The sequence below is a fragment of the Morone saxatilis genome, unplaced genomic scaffold (assembly GCF_004916995.1).
Source record: "Morone saxatilis isolate NCDOM2014 unplaced genomic scaffold, NCSU_SB_2.0 Contig24, whole genome shotgun sequence".
Classification (NCBI taxonomy): domain Eukaryota; kingdom Metazoa; phylum Chordata; class Actinopteri; family Moronidae; genus Morone; species Morone saxatilis.
In genome coordinates this window covers 12960289-12977085 of record NW_023339807.1, presented here as the reverse complement: position 1 = coordinate 12977085, position 16797 = coordinate 12960289, and the positions used below count along the sequence as shown (strand labels likewise).

General features: G+C 39.5%; 2 protein-coding genes across 2 annotated transcripts in view; both read right to left on the bottom strand.

Moving 5' to 3' along the window:
* LOC118335610 (rap guanine nucleotide exchange factor 5-like) overlaps nt 1–5114 on the bottom strand; it is a 19740-nt gene extending 14626 nt beyond the window's left edge. Inside the window, exon 1 of the mRNA XM_035671985.1 lies at nt 4623–5114. Coding sequence (XP_035527878.1) covers nt 4623–4802 — 180 coding nt within the window. The 5' untranslated portion in view covers nt 4803–5114. The remainder of the gene's footprint in view (nt 1–4622) is intronic.
* A 5882-nt stretch (nt 5115–10996) lies between these two features.
* On the bottom strand, nt 10997–15746 carry si:ch211-254p10.2 (solute carrier family 40 member 1). The gene is made up of 8 exons (XM_035671586.1): nt 15475–15746; nt 15313–15380; nt 14988–15147; nt 14570–14685; nt 14237–14363; nt 13796–14050; nt 12311–12982; nt 10997–11912 (listed from the first exon to the last, which is right to left on the bottom strand). Exons 1-8 carry the CDS (start codon nt 15575–15577, stop codon nt 11653–11655), a joined length of 1761 nt encoding a protein of 586 aa, XP_035527479.1. The 5' UTR covers nt 15578–15746; the 3' UTR covers nt 10997–11652.
* Nucleotides 15747–16797: the final 1051 nt, after the last annotated feature.

Below are 16797 nucleotides of genomic sequence, written 5' to 3'. Positions count from 1 at the left end.
AGGAGGAAGGGAGAAAGGGGGGGGGGGTGTTATCACCAAGGAGATTCCCCTGAATTTTCTCCCACTCACACAAATCACCACTGATTTCCATCATAATACTCTGTCAAAGCCAGCTCTGTAAATGAAAGAGAATTTCCATATATCATTATTCAGTCCTTATCGGTGGAGCCCATTCAGGGATTAACATAAAAGACTCACACAAATTTTAATTACTGATTCCTACGTAGAGCCTATTAAATTATGGGTGGTGTCTGGAGACAATCTATTTTCAAGCTGTTGGTTAAACTCTGCACACCAACAATGGTTTAGTGGTTGGGAGCTTAGTTTAGACTTCAACTCACATGGTCGGTCCTCGTCTTATGACCAACATGAGGTGCTGTGAATGATAAATTCGTTCTCATGTTCCCTACTGTCTCCCACTCTCTCTGTTTCACTTTGCCTCTCTCTCGGTCACGCCGTCACACATTGCCACAATGTTATCAATCAAAGCCTCAGTGAAAGACTCAGTAAAAGTCCTCTAAACGACTCCTTAAACCTTCACCAGGCCAACAATTGCTCTAAACGCCTTCCTCTCTAGGTTTAGACTTAGAGCAGTCAGATAAAGGGCAGCAACTAACAATTAATTCCATTATATTTTAATCACTCAGTTCTTTTTCAATTGATCGATTGTTTAGTCTACAAAATGTCACAAAATAGCGAACAATGCCCCAGAGCCCAAGCTGACATATACAAATTGTTATACCAATTCGGATTGTTTCATCCGACCAACTCTCAAAAATCCAAAGATATAAAATGGGGAGAAGCTGGAACCAGCAAATGTTTTCTTTGTGTAATTACTTACAGACCAAAATACATTTAATTATTATTATTATTAAAACTGATCTAGTAATCTAGTAGTCTCCATAATCCATGTAGGTATGTTTGGTGATGTTTGTTTCAGCATATTAAAAGACAGTATCAAGCAAATATAATCAACAATGAGAAGCACATACATCCACTTTGACTGCCATGGGAAGCTTAAATTTAACTATAGTAAAGAGTAGCTATATTCAGTTTTCTAGCTCAAAAGTTTGGTGGATATAATGCTGTACATCACTGGCCAAGCCTGGATATTCAGTGATGTTTTTCAATAATAAGTAATTGAACTTTTTTAACGCCACATTTGAAACAAAATGGCTTGTTGCAGCATCTCTGCAGTATAAAGATGCCTGCTAGCTGCTTGACAATAGAGGGTCTGGATCAGAGATATTGGTCTTAATGAGGAGTTCACTGTATAGTGCACGCATCCTGCATCAGCTAACCCCCCCACCCCCCTCCTCAGCCATCAGTCAATGCACCACAAGCTTCTGTGCATGCAATTAGCCAGACAGACTGGCTGGAAGTGGTTGCAGTTTTCGGTCCTAATTGCCTTTTGCAGAGAAGCATCCAGAGCCCTTCAGTTAAGCATGACTTCCTGGCACATTAACACTTATCTGGGATCTGTGGACATACATACATAAACAGACACACTGTACTGTAAATATAGAACACATACACAGATGAATGCATTAATACAACATATAAACACACACATATACCACCTAATACAACAAAGACACACAACTGTGTCCGTCACTGGGTGGGCCACATTTTCAGCATTGACATTACACAGTGCGCCAGTCACATGTATAAACAGCAGCAATGTTTTCAGACTCTCAGAAACGACCATTAATGGCAATGTTTCTTTAGTGCTGTCCTGACTCTAAGCAGTGTTTACATATCTGTTAAAGTTAAAACTTGTGAATTTATTCCTTCTTTACTTTAATACAAACACATACACATGCATGCGTGAAATTGCTTTCATATACTTAAGGGTGCGTCCTGTGGTATAACAGCCTCTATTATCCTAGTCGCAGGATGTACAGTATGACGTAAGGTTAGGGTGTGGGATGAAAAGCAAAGAACCAGGAAATACCCAGAAAGGGAAGGTTGTGCTGATTAGCATCCTGGTTCTTAGGAAAAAGACATTCTAGACGGTTCTATTTTCCTCAAGACATGACGTACACTGTGCACTTTTAGCTCCATCACAGTACGCTGTTTTTGTGTCACTAAGCGTGACATCAAAGCAAGTTGAATTCTTAACTATAATTAACAGAGTGTCTCAGTGTACCGCTAACGGGTCAAACAGCAAACGAACCTTTCCTCACAATGAATTATTGATCCTGCCTATACTGCTGCAGGCCACTACATAGTGCACACTGGGCTGTGTGGTTACCAGTGTCCCAATACAAAAACACAATCAGCCATCTAAGAGTGTAGGCTTGTAATGACACAGAGTGCCGGGACCACACAGTTCCTACCCCAGCCTGGAGGTGACCTCGATGCACAGCTACCACTGAAGTCCTCCCAACATGGACGCCGTCAGCAGAAGGGTAAACATTACTTATCAGGCCTCTGCACAAAGTCATGTCCTGTCAAAGGGTTTACTGTCTCTTTCAGAGTTCCAGATGCATTTCGCTGGCTGGACGGACGCATTCTGTCTGCATGTCTCAAATGCAGCAGGTCTGGCATGCATGGTATGAAACACTTAAAGGGAGCTGGAAGGTGTCAGTCCTGACAGGGTGCAGATTTGCACTTAATTGCTCTCAAGGAATAGTGTGCATCATACAGAATGGGAATAAGAGGAAGAATAGTCCAATGATTCATATATCTTGCTTTCAAAGAATCCTTTGATGCTGATCTACAACAGTAATTAACTTAAAATTCCTGTTTAATTCATTAAGCTCCTATAATATGCTGTAAACAAAAACATTTATATGTTACATAATGTTTATTATGCTTCTTGTGGCAGAGAACAACATCAATGTGTTCTAATCACATGTACAGAGCAAATCCAACAGCAGATTGTGCACAACTCTGATACCTTCTGAATAATTGAAAACAGCAGCAAACTAAAAGTACAAAAGAACAAATGATTTCCAAGGTCAAAACAGTAATCTATTACATTTAAACCTGATGGGTTTTTAAAGCAAAATGAATTATGACAAAACTAAACTACCAAAGAAGAAGAGATTCTTGGCTCGAAATTTAAGAATACATTCATGATCCTGCGCCAAAATATCTTACACATTTTCACAGACATGAAGCCTACTGTATATTAAGCATCCCTATTTCACCCAGCTGGGATGTAACAGATTTCTAAGCTCTTTGATGTCTGGGCTTAGATATTTATATGACTCACATGTAATACAGGATGTGCATTGTAGCATTATTGGATTACTTTAAACCATTCTATAATCTTGAAACACTGCTGGATAATCCCACATAATATTAATATTTCTAGATAATGTCAAGTATTAAATACAAGGTCAGCATATCTGGCCATTACTGCTGGCATTACATAAATGACACATACAAACGTGCCATTGGTATACTCGCATTATTTAGAATTCACAATATGAGAAACTTGGCACGTTGAATGTTACCAAAACAAATATTTTTATTGTTGTATTATGCAGCACTAACATTTGTTCATTAGTGGCTTACTGCAGATGAAAGGTCATTATATTGAATAACAACACTGATAGGAGATCTAGCCTTTAGTTTGCAGAAAAGGTCAGAAACCTGATGCACTGGAATCCACCCTAAAGCCATACAATGTCTTGGCATGGTGGTCTAGCCACTTGCGTCAACTTTTCCTGCCATTGTTTTTTAGTTCAGCACACAGATACAGCTGGCAGGAAGGGAGAAGCTGAGCCCAACATGAGGTCAGCCAATCAGACATCTCCTACGCAGCCAAGTGGCAGGTGATGTAATCATTTTTAAAAAAGTGCGCAGGTTGAACTGAACGTACAGTACGTTAAGTTATGTTTCTGTTCCCAATAATCAGAGCTGGCAGCAGTATTGGTAAATGGTAGTGCTTTGAAGTGAAAACCCTTCAGAAACCTGACGATGCTGCCACACTGATAGAGACTTACTATATTCTAAATGCATGTTAACTTTCTGTAATGACAACTGTATGGCAACTGTATATACATCTAGCCAATTCTAAATGTAATGGATACACTGCATTCATAACTGAAATAAATGAACTGTTTTGAAATATTCAATCTAATCCTTACATCTCTTTTGAAGCAGTCTAGAAACTGTTTTACTATATTTAACTGAAGAGAGCTTTTTGTAGTCTCAACAGAATCTAAATGACAACATTCATCTTTAGAGAAAGCAGAGACATTATCGAATGTATAGAGGCCAGTAAAAACAGACAACAAATTAACATCAGTTTGATGGATGGAACACCGCAGGGAGTGCGAGAAACGATGCTTGGGCACAACGCTCACAAAACTGCAGCATAAAACACCACAGTATTGCCCAGAGTAAAATGTTCTAGAGCTGAATATTCAAGGATAAAGTCTGCTAATTGTAGGGTTCGTAATGACATAAAGATAAGCAGCTTGACTGATGTTGTCACTGTGTCAAGGCCAAAGATAGCTGTTGCTGGGAAATACACCAAAGAGTGCAGCATTTCACTGCAGTTCTATGTCCATTATTTTATGAATAGAGTTGATAGAAAAAGTCTTGTAAATACTATATTATAAAAACGAATGTTCGGACAGAGGCGGCATTATTGTTGTGTATCTCACCTCGCTTGTCCTTTCTGGGCCCTTGCTGTGGTTCTGTAGGAAGCGGCACCCATCCTTGGCCAGTCTCTGGACCATCTCCAGTCTGGACAAGTCCTCTTTGTCATGCAGGATGCACATGCTCCCCTGCTGCAGCCCAGGGGACATGGAGAACATGTACCTCAGACCACAGTCCCACGACATCGCTGGCTCAGCAAACTACTGGCTGTCCACCAGGCAAAACAGCAGGACCCCTGTGTGTGAGCTCGCACTACTCTTTAAAAAGTGTAAGAAGAGGTGAGTAGCTCAAAAATCTGTGTAAATATTGTGTGTTTTTCTGTGTATGCCGTTAAGATGAGTTAGAGTCTTCTGTCACTGCAGCCAAAGTAAATCCCAGTTACCATATGCCTTGGTCAGCTCTGTAGCGGAGAGGCACACGCAGAAAAAGACTTCATCAGTTAGACTCCAGGTATCTCTCTGTGCTTGGCTTTATTGAGAGTGAATGACAGATTCTCTCTCTCTGCCCTTCCCTTGCCTTTCACCACTGGGGAGGGGAGTGAGTTAGGAACACGGTGGGCTCAGGAAACATCTGGTGAGCCAGAAAGTCCCAAAAAGGAAGTTTAAAAATCTCCCGAAAGCAGGAGAGAGGACTGGGCAGGGCACATTACACTGGAAGGTCAAACACTTGTTAGGGTGGGAACATATTATGTGTGTGTGGAGGTTTAAGGTTATTCAGGCACAAGTACTAAAACGATATTTAGCTGTTGTCAGTCAGAGTGAATGCAATGCAGTAAATGAACGTCACCAACTAGCTAGCAAGAACAAAAGTATAGAAATGTCACATAATTGTTAGGAGTAAATTGTCCACATATTCATCACCCAATAATAATATAGAGAGATAAGAGGGGCCAGTTAATGCAGATGTAAATGTGCCATGTGGAGCATTTTGTACAGAGTATGTTTCCATGGGCCCAATATTTGGAGGAGCAAGTAGAACTGATAAGGGACTTTTAATAAGTAGTGTTGAGGGCTTTACAACAAATTTGGTAACCGATTACTAACGTAAATTGAATATCTATGGCTTTTGGACTGTTGGTCAGACAAAAGAATCCATCTAAAGAAGTCAACTTGTGCTGGGAAATTATGATGGGCATTATTAAAAGCTTTTTCTGACATTTTAAAGACAGAACAATAGATTTAGAGCTTGGATTAATCTGTAATGAATTGAATGAATTCCTCAGTTTGATGAATCATTTAGGCTTCAAAATGACAGTCACAGTTTCTCAAAGTGACAAACTGCTCATCTTTCACAACAAAGAGTACAAAACCCAAAGATTTTATCACATAAGACAAAGAACAGCAGTAAAACTTTACATTGGAAAAGCCAGAACCAAAGAATTGTTTGTCTTTGCTTGAAAAACGATTAATCAGTTGCTGATTTCTTTTCAGATGATCAACAAACTAATGAAATGACAAATTGTTTCAGTTCTACATCAGTTAATTATATTAACTATATTATTATAATAACTATTAAAAATAATCTTAGTTGTATCCCTAATACTAGCTTTGTTTTTTTACAAGTAAGCTATATTTTGTCGAGCTGTCTCCATACTGCTGTTTAGTGTCTGCTTTTATAAAAGATCCTTGAATTGTCAAACAGTCGCTAATTAAATGAAGCTTGTCAGTTGCTTAACATAATTACAGAGGGACCAGTGTGATCCTACATGTATTGACCAAGGTAAACCAAGGACATTAATTCTTCGTATGAACACTTAATCTCTTAGCGTTATATCTTTTTTCCACCTCTGTCAGCACTGTGATGCTTGACTGGGTCCTTGCAAAGCCATTCAATTGTGCTGCTGTTTCAAACTGCTGATACAGCAAACGGCAGAATGAAAAAAGGTTCCCATCTCTAGGTGGTGTTTCTCTTTCATGTAAGGTTGAGACTGATCATTCCTCAAGGCTCTTTTGTTCTTTTCGAAGTAACTGATTAGGAAGATGGACATTGCCCTAATATACAGTATATGTCTTTAAAAGTGGATATTAACCTGTTTCTGCATAACTTCAGTTGAATAATTGAATCCCCCCGACTCTTTATTGGCACATTCATCATATTTTGGTTCTTTAAATTGAGAATGTGCTGATGAGCATTCCTTATCTTTAATAAAAAAAAGGAAGTATTCTCTTATCCTCAGCTTAATGGTTAAAAAAAATGATTTTAATCGATAGAGAAGAGAAACTCATATACCACATCCTTGATTTTAACATTTTTAGATAGTAAACCTAACAAGTGTACGTACTACTGTCTGTTATTCTATACTGTTCCACTATAGGATAGAAACTAAGGAAATTAATAGCCTTAAATATCTAAAAACAACCTTCCTGCCCGTCTTCCTTCCTGCACCTTAGTGAGACAAAGCCAGGAGGACAACTCTAGCTTTAATGTGCTACCACTGACCCAGTTTCTCAAGTAAATGAAGTAAGTGAAAAATGCCTAAAGTCAGACTTGTTAGTGAGCTCGCTTTAATAGTGCTGTCTTTAACCAGGGACTACCATGACAACGATGGGAGATACACTGTTACTGTTGGCCTGCAGCAGTGTGAAAAAGTGATGAAACTCTACTGAGCTTGTTACAGTACCCCCCTCCCCCATTTCCAAAATAATAAGTACAAAAATTCAACAGCTGCGCAGTCTCGTAAAAATTAAAGAAGATACTAAACAACAGGAACAATGACATCACCACATAGTGTATAAATGATGAATGAAATCTATATTTCCTGTATTTATTCCTTGCTTTAGTTTCAAAATTACACATAAGAGAAATGATTGTGATAGTAGTCTTTCTGACATGAGGCTAATTTGTAAGGCCCATGGCTGAGTTCAAGGGAACAACAAAGGACTACAGCAATAATATCTCCTAAACCAGTCGTTCCAAACCTGGGGGTTGGGACCCCTACTAGGGGTCACTAAAATCAAGGGGGGAGGGGTCGCAAGGCCTTCTTGATTTAAAGTGGTGTAAGAAAATGTTTTAATTCATGTCTGTGAAGAAATTTTAATTTATCAGGGACATGTAAATACTGAATTTGTAAAAAAAAAAAAAAAAGCCTATTAAGTCCGTATTTAAAAAAAAAAAGTAATAAAAATACATAATACAGACAGAGAATTGTATAAAAAAAGTTCTCTAAACAGGAAATAATCTGCTCAAAATTAATCATTTAATTTAAGAGTTCATTATTTGGGTTCATTATACAGTTTTGAATATAATATGAACTATCTATAAAATATGTCACTTAGTCAGGGGTTGTCAGTTTAATAAATAATAGAAAAGGTGTCCCTTAAGGAAAAAGTAGTAGAAAAAGTAGTTTTTGGTGTTAAATTGTATTGTGTTATACTTTGAGGTGAATTAAGGGTTTTAGTGCCCTTGAGCAAACATTTTTAACGACAGCTTTATTTTCTGATGTATTTGTTGGATCAACACTGACCGTGACACCAGAGATGGTATAAGTGGCCCTTTTAGAATATCTACATTTATATGACCATATAGTTTAGTTTCTTCCTGCAATGCCAGGTACATTTGTTCAGTGTAATTCTGTTCATTTTCACTTTGGCTTTGGTTAAAATTATTTTCGTGACTTCCATTATTCATAAACATAACATCAGATTTAATGTAACATTTAGCATGCTTTTTATTACTTTTCAGCTTAATGGAGGTTTTGTGAGCTGCACTACACAAAACCTAGACTCCTGTAAAGTAGCACAGGGCAAAAAAAGAATAGACTGTTAACTTGTACATATTTATTTTCAAGCTTGATATTTATCAGCTCTACAGTGGTACTGAATGTACTGCTTCCAGTAAAACAGCCTCCCACTCCCACAACAGCTCTTCCTGGCTAGTTGCATTTACCATCCTGCTAATGGCTTCTGTTCATTACCAAGGTAACTGCACACTGCCAGTCATTGTGCTGGAAGCCTTACTTAGCTTTAACTTTAATTTAGTGTATCAAGTTAGGGCTGCAATGGGGTGCCTGAATAGCTCACCTGGTGGATCAGGCGTCCAATGTCCAGAGGCTGGGTCCTTGTGCAGCAGCCATGGGTTTGAGTTCGACCTGTGGTCCTTTGCTACGTGTCGTCACCTCTCTCTCTCTACCCCCATTTCTGTCTATCTTCAGCTATCCTATCAAATAAAGGGAAAAAACTCCCAAAAAATATATACAAAAAAAAAACGTTAGGGCTGCAATAGAATAGGGATTTTAGCAGACAGGCGTTATGGTTGCAAAAATTTGTCAATTAATCGATTAGTCAGCTATTAAATTAATCGCCAACTATTTTAACAATAGATAAATCATTTTGAGTAATTTTCTAAGAAAAACATGTCTTTGATTTTAACTTCTCAAATGTGAACAATTTTTGGTTTCTTTAGTCCTCTATTAACCTTGTGCACCAGCTGGACTTGCAAGATCACCAACTACCTGGCACAGTCAGGTTGGTCCCACTGACAGTATTTATAGTCCTCTATGATCTTTGGGTTTTGAACAAAACATGACATTTGAGGAAACAGTGATAATCTTTCACATTAGTTTCACAATTTATGGACCAAACTAATCAATTAATTGAGAAAATGGTCAACAGATTAATCAATAATGAAAAGAATTGTTAGTTGCAGCGCTAATCATTATCATGGATTTAAAACAACATAACAATATGAGGGGCTTCCAGTAGCCATACAAACTCAGCTGCTGATACTAATTCAGTTCTTGTGGTAAACTAGTATATTGGAACTCTATTTGACTGGTGTGGTGTTAGTGATGCAGGTATCAATCACTCGGCATCCTATGTTATTTATTGATATTCAATACTACAATTAAAATTAGCTTACACATGATGATATGAGACATAGAAGATGAGAATATCTGGAGTGCAGGCTGAATTTCTACGTCCTTTAATACTGGATGCATTCCCTCTTGTATTTCCATTATTCTGTCTCCCTCATATGTCTCCCTCTTGATGATAGCCATCAGTATCATAATCACTCCTGAATGGTGCAGAAAATGTATAGAAAGTCTGAGGATTAAGATATTGTGTTAAGATACTGTGGGTGTATTGTGTCCCATTTCTAAGGTAATAATGCGCAAAGAGCAAAAGCTTTTCTACACTGGCATGTGAATAACCATTTAAAGTGACATTGACCTCTACTGGTCACAGAAGGACATTACATTTGCATATGGCTACTGTATGTTCCCCACTTATGATATGTTTGTCCTCAGTCTCCCCTTTACGCTTTGGGTATTTCTGCCAACAACCGCGGTGGCTTTGTAGGTGCTACAGCTTGATTCCGATGGATAATCAATTAACTCCACCAGTGGTACTATAACTCTCTAGTGGTTCGACTGCAAATTCAGGGGTTATTAAAAGAAGTTCAGACAAATCTCTAATAACCCCATGGGAGTTAAGGATTAGGTACATGTAGATGCACACTCCACAGGGGACAGACAATGTTAAACCATGTGGCTGTCTGTTTTATTGGAATTGTTCCAGTCCTCACATCAACTCGTGAAGGTTGAATTGGCGACTTTATTTAAGTGTCAGGCTGTGAATAGGACCAAATGGATTTACAATGTCATGACTGAGATTTTGCAGTGTATTTAGATGACTTAGTAAAAACTAATCCAGTGTCCCACGTGTAGCATTTTACTACACAACTTGAGGCAAGATCATCTTCAGTCATCTTTATTACCATAATTATCAGTCTGAAAAATAAGGACAACATGCAATACAAAATTCACAGGAAAAGTACAATACAAATATATTGAGTGTTGCTGGTTGTATGACAAAAGATTTAACTTTGATGTTATTTCCATTGTACATGAAGGAGATATGAAAACATACAGTAGCTGAGAGTAATTCCCAAGTCATATTCCCAACAGTGTTCTTGTTCTTAGATGAGGTAAGGTAATGTTTAGTTCATCAGAACTACAAAATAATTAAGCAAAGTGTAATACAACACTGCCAGTAGCAGTGATCGACATTTGCTATGCACATAAAGCTATCACTGATTTCAAACATGTCACAAAATATAGATTGCTTTCCTCTTGGATTTCTATAAAACTATTAATATCACTCTTTATATTGGAAGGAAAGAAAGTTTGGAAACTATTTGTATTTATCTAAGTACACAAGCAATTAGAATAAAATAGTTTACTAAAGTTTGACAAAAGTACATGGCGTAATGTGATGTGTGTGTTTTTGTTGTTGTAATCCATAAGCCAAGTTTACATGCATAAAAGAAAGGCTAATGTTTGCTTGATTCATCCACAGAGAAACAAACCAGGGGAAGGAAATACTTTATCCTTTCACTTCTGTCCATTAAAAGGGGGGGGCTGCCTTTCTGATTTTATTTTATTTTTTTATCAAACAGTCTCACATCAAGTTCCCTTTATGTTCCTTTTTGGACATCCTGGAATATTTCCAAGTGGACGGATCAGTAACATCGATGCCACTTGTAGAAGTACTGTCTCGTCTTGTTTGTATTTTCATGTATCACTGTTAAGTTTTTCTCACAACACCAGTTCTTTACTGAGTGAAGGTTAGAAAAATCTCTCCATCCATCCACCCTCCCATCCAAAAAGCTATGTAAGTTAACAGGCTTGTTTGATGAAAGTCTTGCAGTAATCATACAGGGTTTGCATAGGCATGTGTTGGTGCCTTAGCCGTTACCTTTGTGTCCTGTTGTTAGATTAGGACATTTCCCCTGGAGGTACCATTGCTGCAGTTATTGTAGCCACCTCAACTTATGTACACGAAGGGAGAGCGTGTCTCCCACTCTATTTCACCTGAGTTCTTGTTTGCTGCTATGGCACACGGCCTTGCAGGAAGAAAGCAACCTAGGTGGGACAGGCACTTGCTGTGTTGTGCTGAAATGAATGGCTAAGTCGGGAGTGGAGTGTTGCAATAAGATTGCTGAAGGAACAGGAGGGAGACATTCATTTCACAGGTGCAGAGTGGACTCAGTGCTGGTAAGCATCTCATGCCTGGATGTGTGGGCCATGTCTGCTCCTTATGTGTCGAGGCGGCGTTTTCTCTTGGCTTTGTGTGCATACAGGAAGTACATAGTGTGCCCAGTGGTGATGAATAATACAGAAATGATAACTAGGATGCCAAAGTGCTGTGGCTGTGGAGCGGAGATCACCATGATGAAGTGAAGCAGATCCATCAGGTAATTCATAGAGCTCTGCACCCCGTTCACCACACCCCTCTCTGATTCACAGATGTTCTCCTGCAGGAGCTGGGTCACTGTCAAGTCGAAGGACCAGAGACCTAAAACACAGATGCCATTGAGGGGGTTTAAAAGTTGACCTGGCCATTAAATTAGCCAGGAGTCATAACAGCTTTTTGAGGCTGAAACCGACATTGGCATTTTTCCAAGAACCCCTAATGTGTAATTATATAATACTGTAATTGTGGGGAACGTGGGAGTGGTTATGGGGTATTCCATATATAGACATTGTAACTCTACTGTAGACAGAGAAGGTTAAAATGCCAAAATTAAAATAGAGAAATACTGTAATTGTCACTACTGAGTGTGACATTTTACATTTTTTTGACCGTGCTCTCTGGTGGATAAACTATGTAGTGGCAACACTTTTTCTAAATTAACATAATCTTTGTACTGCAATTTGTTATTATTCATTGCCCAACATTGTCTGTCTACTCACCAATGCGTGCTGTGATGACACCCAAGAACAGCAGGATGATGGAGATGTAAGATTCTGGCGCTGTGCCAGCAGGCACATTGTCAAAAAGCACAGTGTTGTTGGTCCAATGAATGGAGGAGCGGTCGGGTAGCAGTGGCTGATTGCTGCCTCCCCTCAGAGGATAAGTGTGTTTCTGCCTTTGGCTTACCATCCTTCCAAGCTCAGTAGAGTTGGGGGTAATGTAAGGCATCAGCAAGCTAAGATCCATAGGGCTGCCAGGGGCAAACACAGAGCACACACACAGCAGCAAACAGCCCAGGTGGAGGCAGCTTGAGATGATGCCTGTGTTAACCAGGCCATAGGTCTTCCTGAGTCTGGTGAACATAACGGTGCCCATCAGCCCTGTGATAGCTGATACACCCATCAGCAGACTGAGGAGAGAGCCGCTTATGCCCTGAGTATAGGCATAGCCAGTGGTGATGCAATCAAAGCCCAGGACTGTGGTGTAGAGAAAAGCCAGACCCATTCCTGCCAGGAAGACAGGCTGGCGATAGTAGGCCCTCCAGCCGTCCTTACAGGTGCTCACCAGCCAGCGAAACCTCCGGAAACACAGCGGCAGGTTGGTGATTTCTTTTAGGTGAAGGCTTGTGTTGCAGTTACCATCTGTCAGAGGTTGAGGTTGTGCAACATTACCTTCCTCTGATGAGAAAAAAGAATGTCATCCATCACTTCTGTTCGTCAATTTTTAAGACCCAATCCTCAGTTGGTGTTCTGCACTGTTTCTGCTCCATGTCAGTCCACATCAGCTGTCAGATACAGACCATCTACACTATTCTACATGGGCAGCATGTAGAATGCAGACGTTGTCAGTTGGGTGCTGTACACAAACTGAGGATTGTGTCTTAAAATAATGTATGCCTCAATGATCATTTTTATTATCTGATGCTTTTAGTCCTTTATTATTTGATTGTCTACTATTGTATAGAATGAAATTTATGAACTCATACTATTTATGGCATTAAGCCCACTGTACAAGATGGCTCCAGGCTAATTACAGCCTTTGATATATACAACTGGAGGACTTAATTTAAAAGAAAAATTAATAGTATACAACATTTCCTGATGTCATCTAGTGTGATTTTCTTTTTCTTTTTTTTTCCCTCATTCCCTTAGGCCACATGAAAATCCTTCGGCACAAATCTCGCTACATCAATACCCTTAATGATGTCTACTACTCAAACCTGCTATCGAAGCATTGTTGTCAACATTTAAATTGAATTTCAAAGTTCAAATTTGAGTTGACTGAACTCTCTGGCTGAAGAGACTGAAGAGAAAGTAATTTCTAATGTATACTGTTACTAATACCAATTCTGGCCAGCATTGCGTAATCACCTGCAGTTAATTATAGATGTTGCATGTAAATCTCAAAGCATTCTAATGTTAAAATCTAGGAATACAGTGGAGGTCAAAAACCTTCAAGAAAAGAAAAAAAAGATCAGTCCATACCTTGTGACCCTCTCCTCTCCATCCTCTGCAGACACACCTGATCCTCCTCCTCCACTGGTGGTTTGATTGAAAGAGCAGGGACAATGCGGTACACCCGTGACAAGAAGAAGAACTCCACAATGAGAGATATAAGGTTCCAGCCCAGGATGAAGCCACAGCCGACTACATTGGAGGCCAGGGTCATGACCTGTCCCACTGCTAGTGGGGCCAGGATGTTAGTCACCTGATCTATCCGCCTCATGGTTGCATTCATTCCTTTTGTTAGGATCAAAGACACAGAGGTTAATGCTCTTCCACTAGAGGACTTTTCAGCAAGAGCAGAAACGTATCAATACTTGCAGTTCAAGTATTTATCATGCACCAGCAGTGATGCTAACCCATACCGTGACAAACATGGAATACAAGCCAACATGTGCCTTAACAGATAATGAATCCCCTCACCAGCTAGGTGACCTCGGTTGTAGCCAGTGATAACCACAATCCAGTCCCTCTGAATGGCAATGGTCAGTGCTGTGCTTGCAAGGTTTGCCACATCTGCCAGGACGATCACCACCGTATAACAAACCACCTTGTGTGAGTTTTGCGATGCAACATGTTACTATGACAGTACAGAGTAGCCACAAGCTCAGAAGCAGAGACAACAGGGACACATGACAGAGGGAACAACGGCAGCAATAACTCCTCTGTGCCATAATCATGGTGAGTGTTCTGTTTGCAGATCAACATAGTATCAAGTTTTGAAATTTGTTAGTTTAATATTTAGTGTCTACTTACGGTAAGCCATCCATCCCAGATCTGTTCAATCCTTTGCTTATATAAGAACACCAACATGAGCACAATGCTACATATTGTCACTGAGATGTTCTGAATGAAAAGAGATGCATGTGCAACTAAAAAGGGACAAAAAAAGTAGATTTAGACTCTCAGAACATAGATAATATGTTCTGTAAAAACAATGCTTGCCTTTGCATATATGAGTCAGTAGCTGTGAACCTTGTGCTTTGAGTCCTGCTAGCAATCAAATCAGGAGCTGATTTACACTTGAGACATCGGGGGAATGCAATTTACCACCTGGTGTGATAGGAAACCAGCAGATGTCTGGGCCCAAGATTGAGATCCACTGATCTATATCACTGTTCTATGATGTACTGCATGCTAAAATGTCAAATGGATGTGAAATTGTTGTGCGTACCTTTATTCCTGGGATTGCGATCAACCCAGTCTCCAATCAAAGCCCCAAGTAGGAGCACTGACCCAGCCACTACCAATCCAAACACTGCAGTCAACAGCAGGTTACGGCCATACAGCTCAATCAGGAACACAGAGATTGCAAAGTGCCACATGCGGTCACCCTGTTTAACACAACACAAAAGGTCATCATTATGCGTTGTTTTGCAAGGTGCTGTCTATATTCTGTCACACGGTTTACAGTAAGTAGACTACCTTGCAGTTATTTTAGTTTCGATGTCTTATCTATTTCTCCAGGAATCTGTTTTTCTTCAGGAAATTATTCTTACCCACATTGACAATGCTCCACTGACATAGATGAGAAACTTGGGACCCTTGAGGTAGATAAGAGCTGAACCTTACGAGGAAATGCATGAAAATCGAATAAGCACACATTATATAGGCTACAAACACGTTGCACAAATTCTAGTTGGATTTAAAGTTGAGTTCACCTGGTATACTCCTAGCTTTTTTAGCTCTCGCATCCCTGATGTCGTCAGACTCAAACTCGACCACAACCCCGCCACACTGGGAGGCATCTGCTCGCTGGGACATTGCCTAGTGTAGGGTCATAGGTCAAAAAAAGTGTTGAGCTTCACAGCATCACTTAGGTGTTTCGAAAGACAATAAGGTTACTTTGTTGTTGACTATAAGAATGTTTAAACTGCTTATAGGATTACTAGTTATTTACTTATTAACATACAAGTCAATAATTCTATAGACAGCACCAACCATGTAGCAATATTGTATTAACTAATTAAATGTATTTTTCCTAGCCAACAACTTCATGCAACAAATCTTGGAACACCTTGTCCCTTTGAACTTAGCCACTTAACAGCTGTAACCTCTTCAGTGTGTTTGGAACACTGTATTGTTATAGTACTCCACATTTAATTTCCTTCACATCAGACACATCAAATTTGTTTTTGTTGTTTTTTTGTTTTTCAGAAATACAAGAGGCTTAAATAATGGCAGATTGTGAAGCACAAAAAAAAAGTCAAACAAGATTCAGTCAGATATTTAGATATGACAATACTGAAAAAAGCATTAGCGTAACACCTAGCATACCTCTATAAATGCAATCATAAAGCGACAATAATGTAAGTGTATAAAGTGTATAAAGTGCTCATAAGTCAATGCAGGGTCAATCACCTTTGTTGATGTTACACTCAATCCTTGCTGTTGTTCCTCGATGATGTATTTTGTGCCATGTATCCTACATTGGGATGCTAGTCTTTCCTGAGAGCTGGAATTCAAGCTGTAGTAGTTTGAAAGGCTTAATAACATCACAGTGTTCAAGTGCACCATTGTATGAAAGTGCCAGAAAAGCAGAACAGGCAGAGTGGCAACAAAGGCAGCCAGCATATTCCAAAGCACGTGACACTGGGAGGACAATATCACTGTCCACCCACACCACAAAAAGGACAACCGTGTAACTCGTATGACTCAAAATACACACATGCGCATGGTCAGTGAGCACATGCATGCACCCTAACGCACACAAGCACAGTCCTACTGCTCACACACACCCACATGCACTGTTGACATGCTGAAAAGTTACATAAAGGACACATCATGCAACACTACATCACTCTTCACACTTGCAGGTAACAGAGGGTGGAAGGCTGCTAACAATATTATATCACCTAACAAAACCTGTTCCCTAGGAAGAAGGGAATGTGATTTACAAGATGATGCATAATATCAAGAAGTGATGGCAACAATGATGATGTTAACAGAACGTACAGACATAACATTCAGCAAATGTGCTTGTA

Coding starts and splice junctions, on each gene's coding strand:
- si:ch211-254p10.2 (XM_035671586.1), bottom strand. CDS start 15,577: ATGTCCCAGCGAGCAGATGCCTCCCAGTGTGGCGGGGTTGTGGTCGAG. Junction 14,364..14,569: donor TCTGGGATGGATGGCTTACC/GTAAGTAGACAC, acceptor AACTCACACAAG/GTGGTTTGTTATACGGTGGT. Junction 14,051..14,236: donor CAACCGAGGTCACCTAGCTG/GTGAGGGGATTC, acceptor TCCTAACAAAAG/GAATGAATGCAACCATGAGG.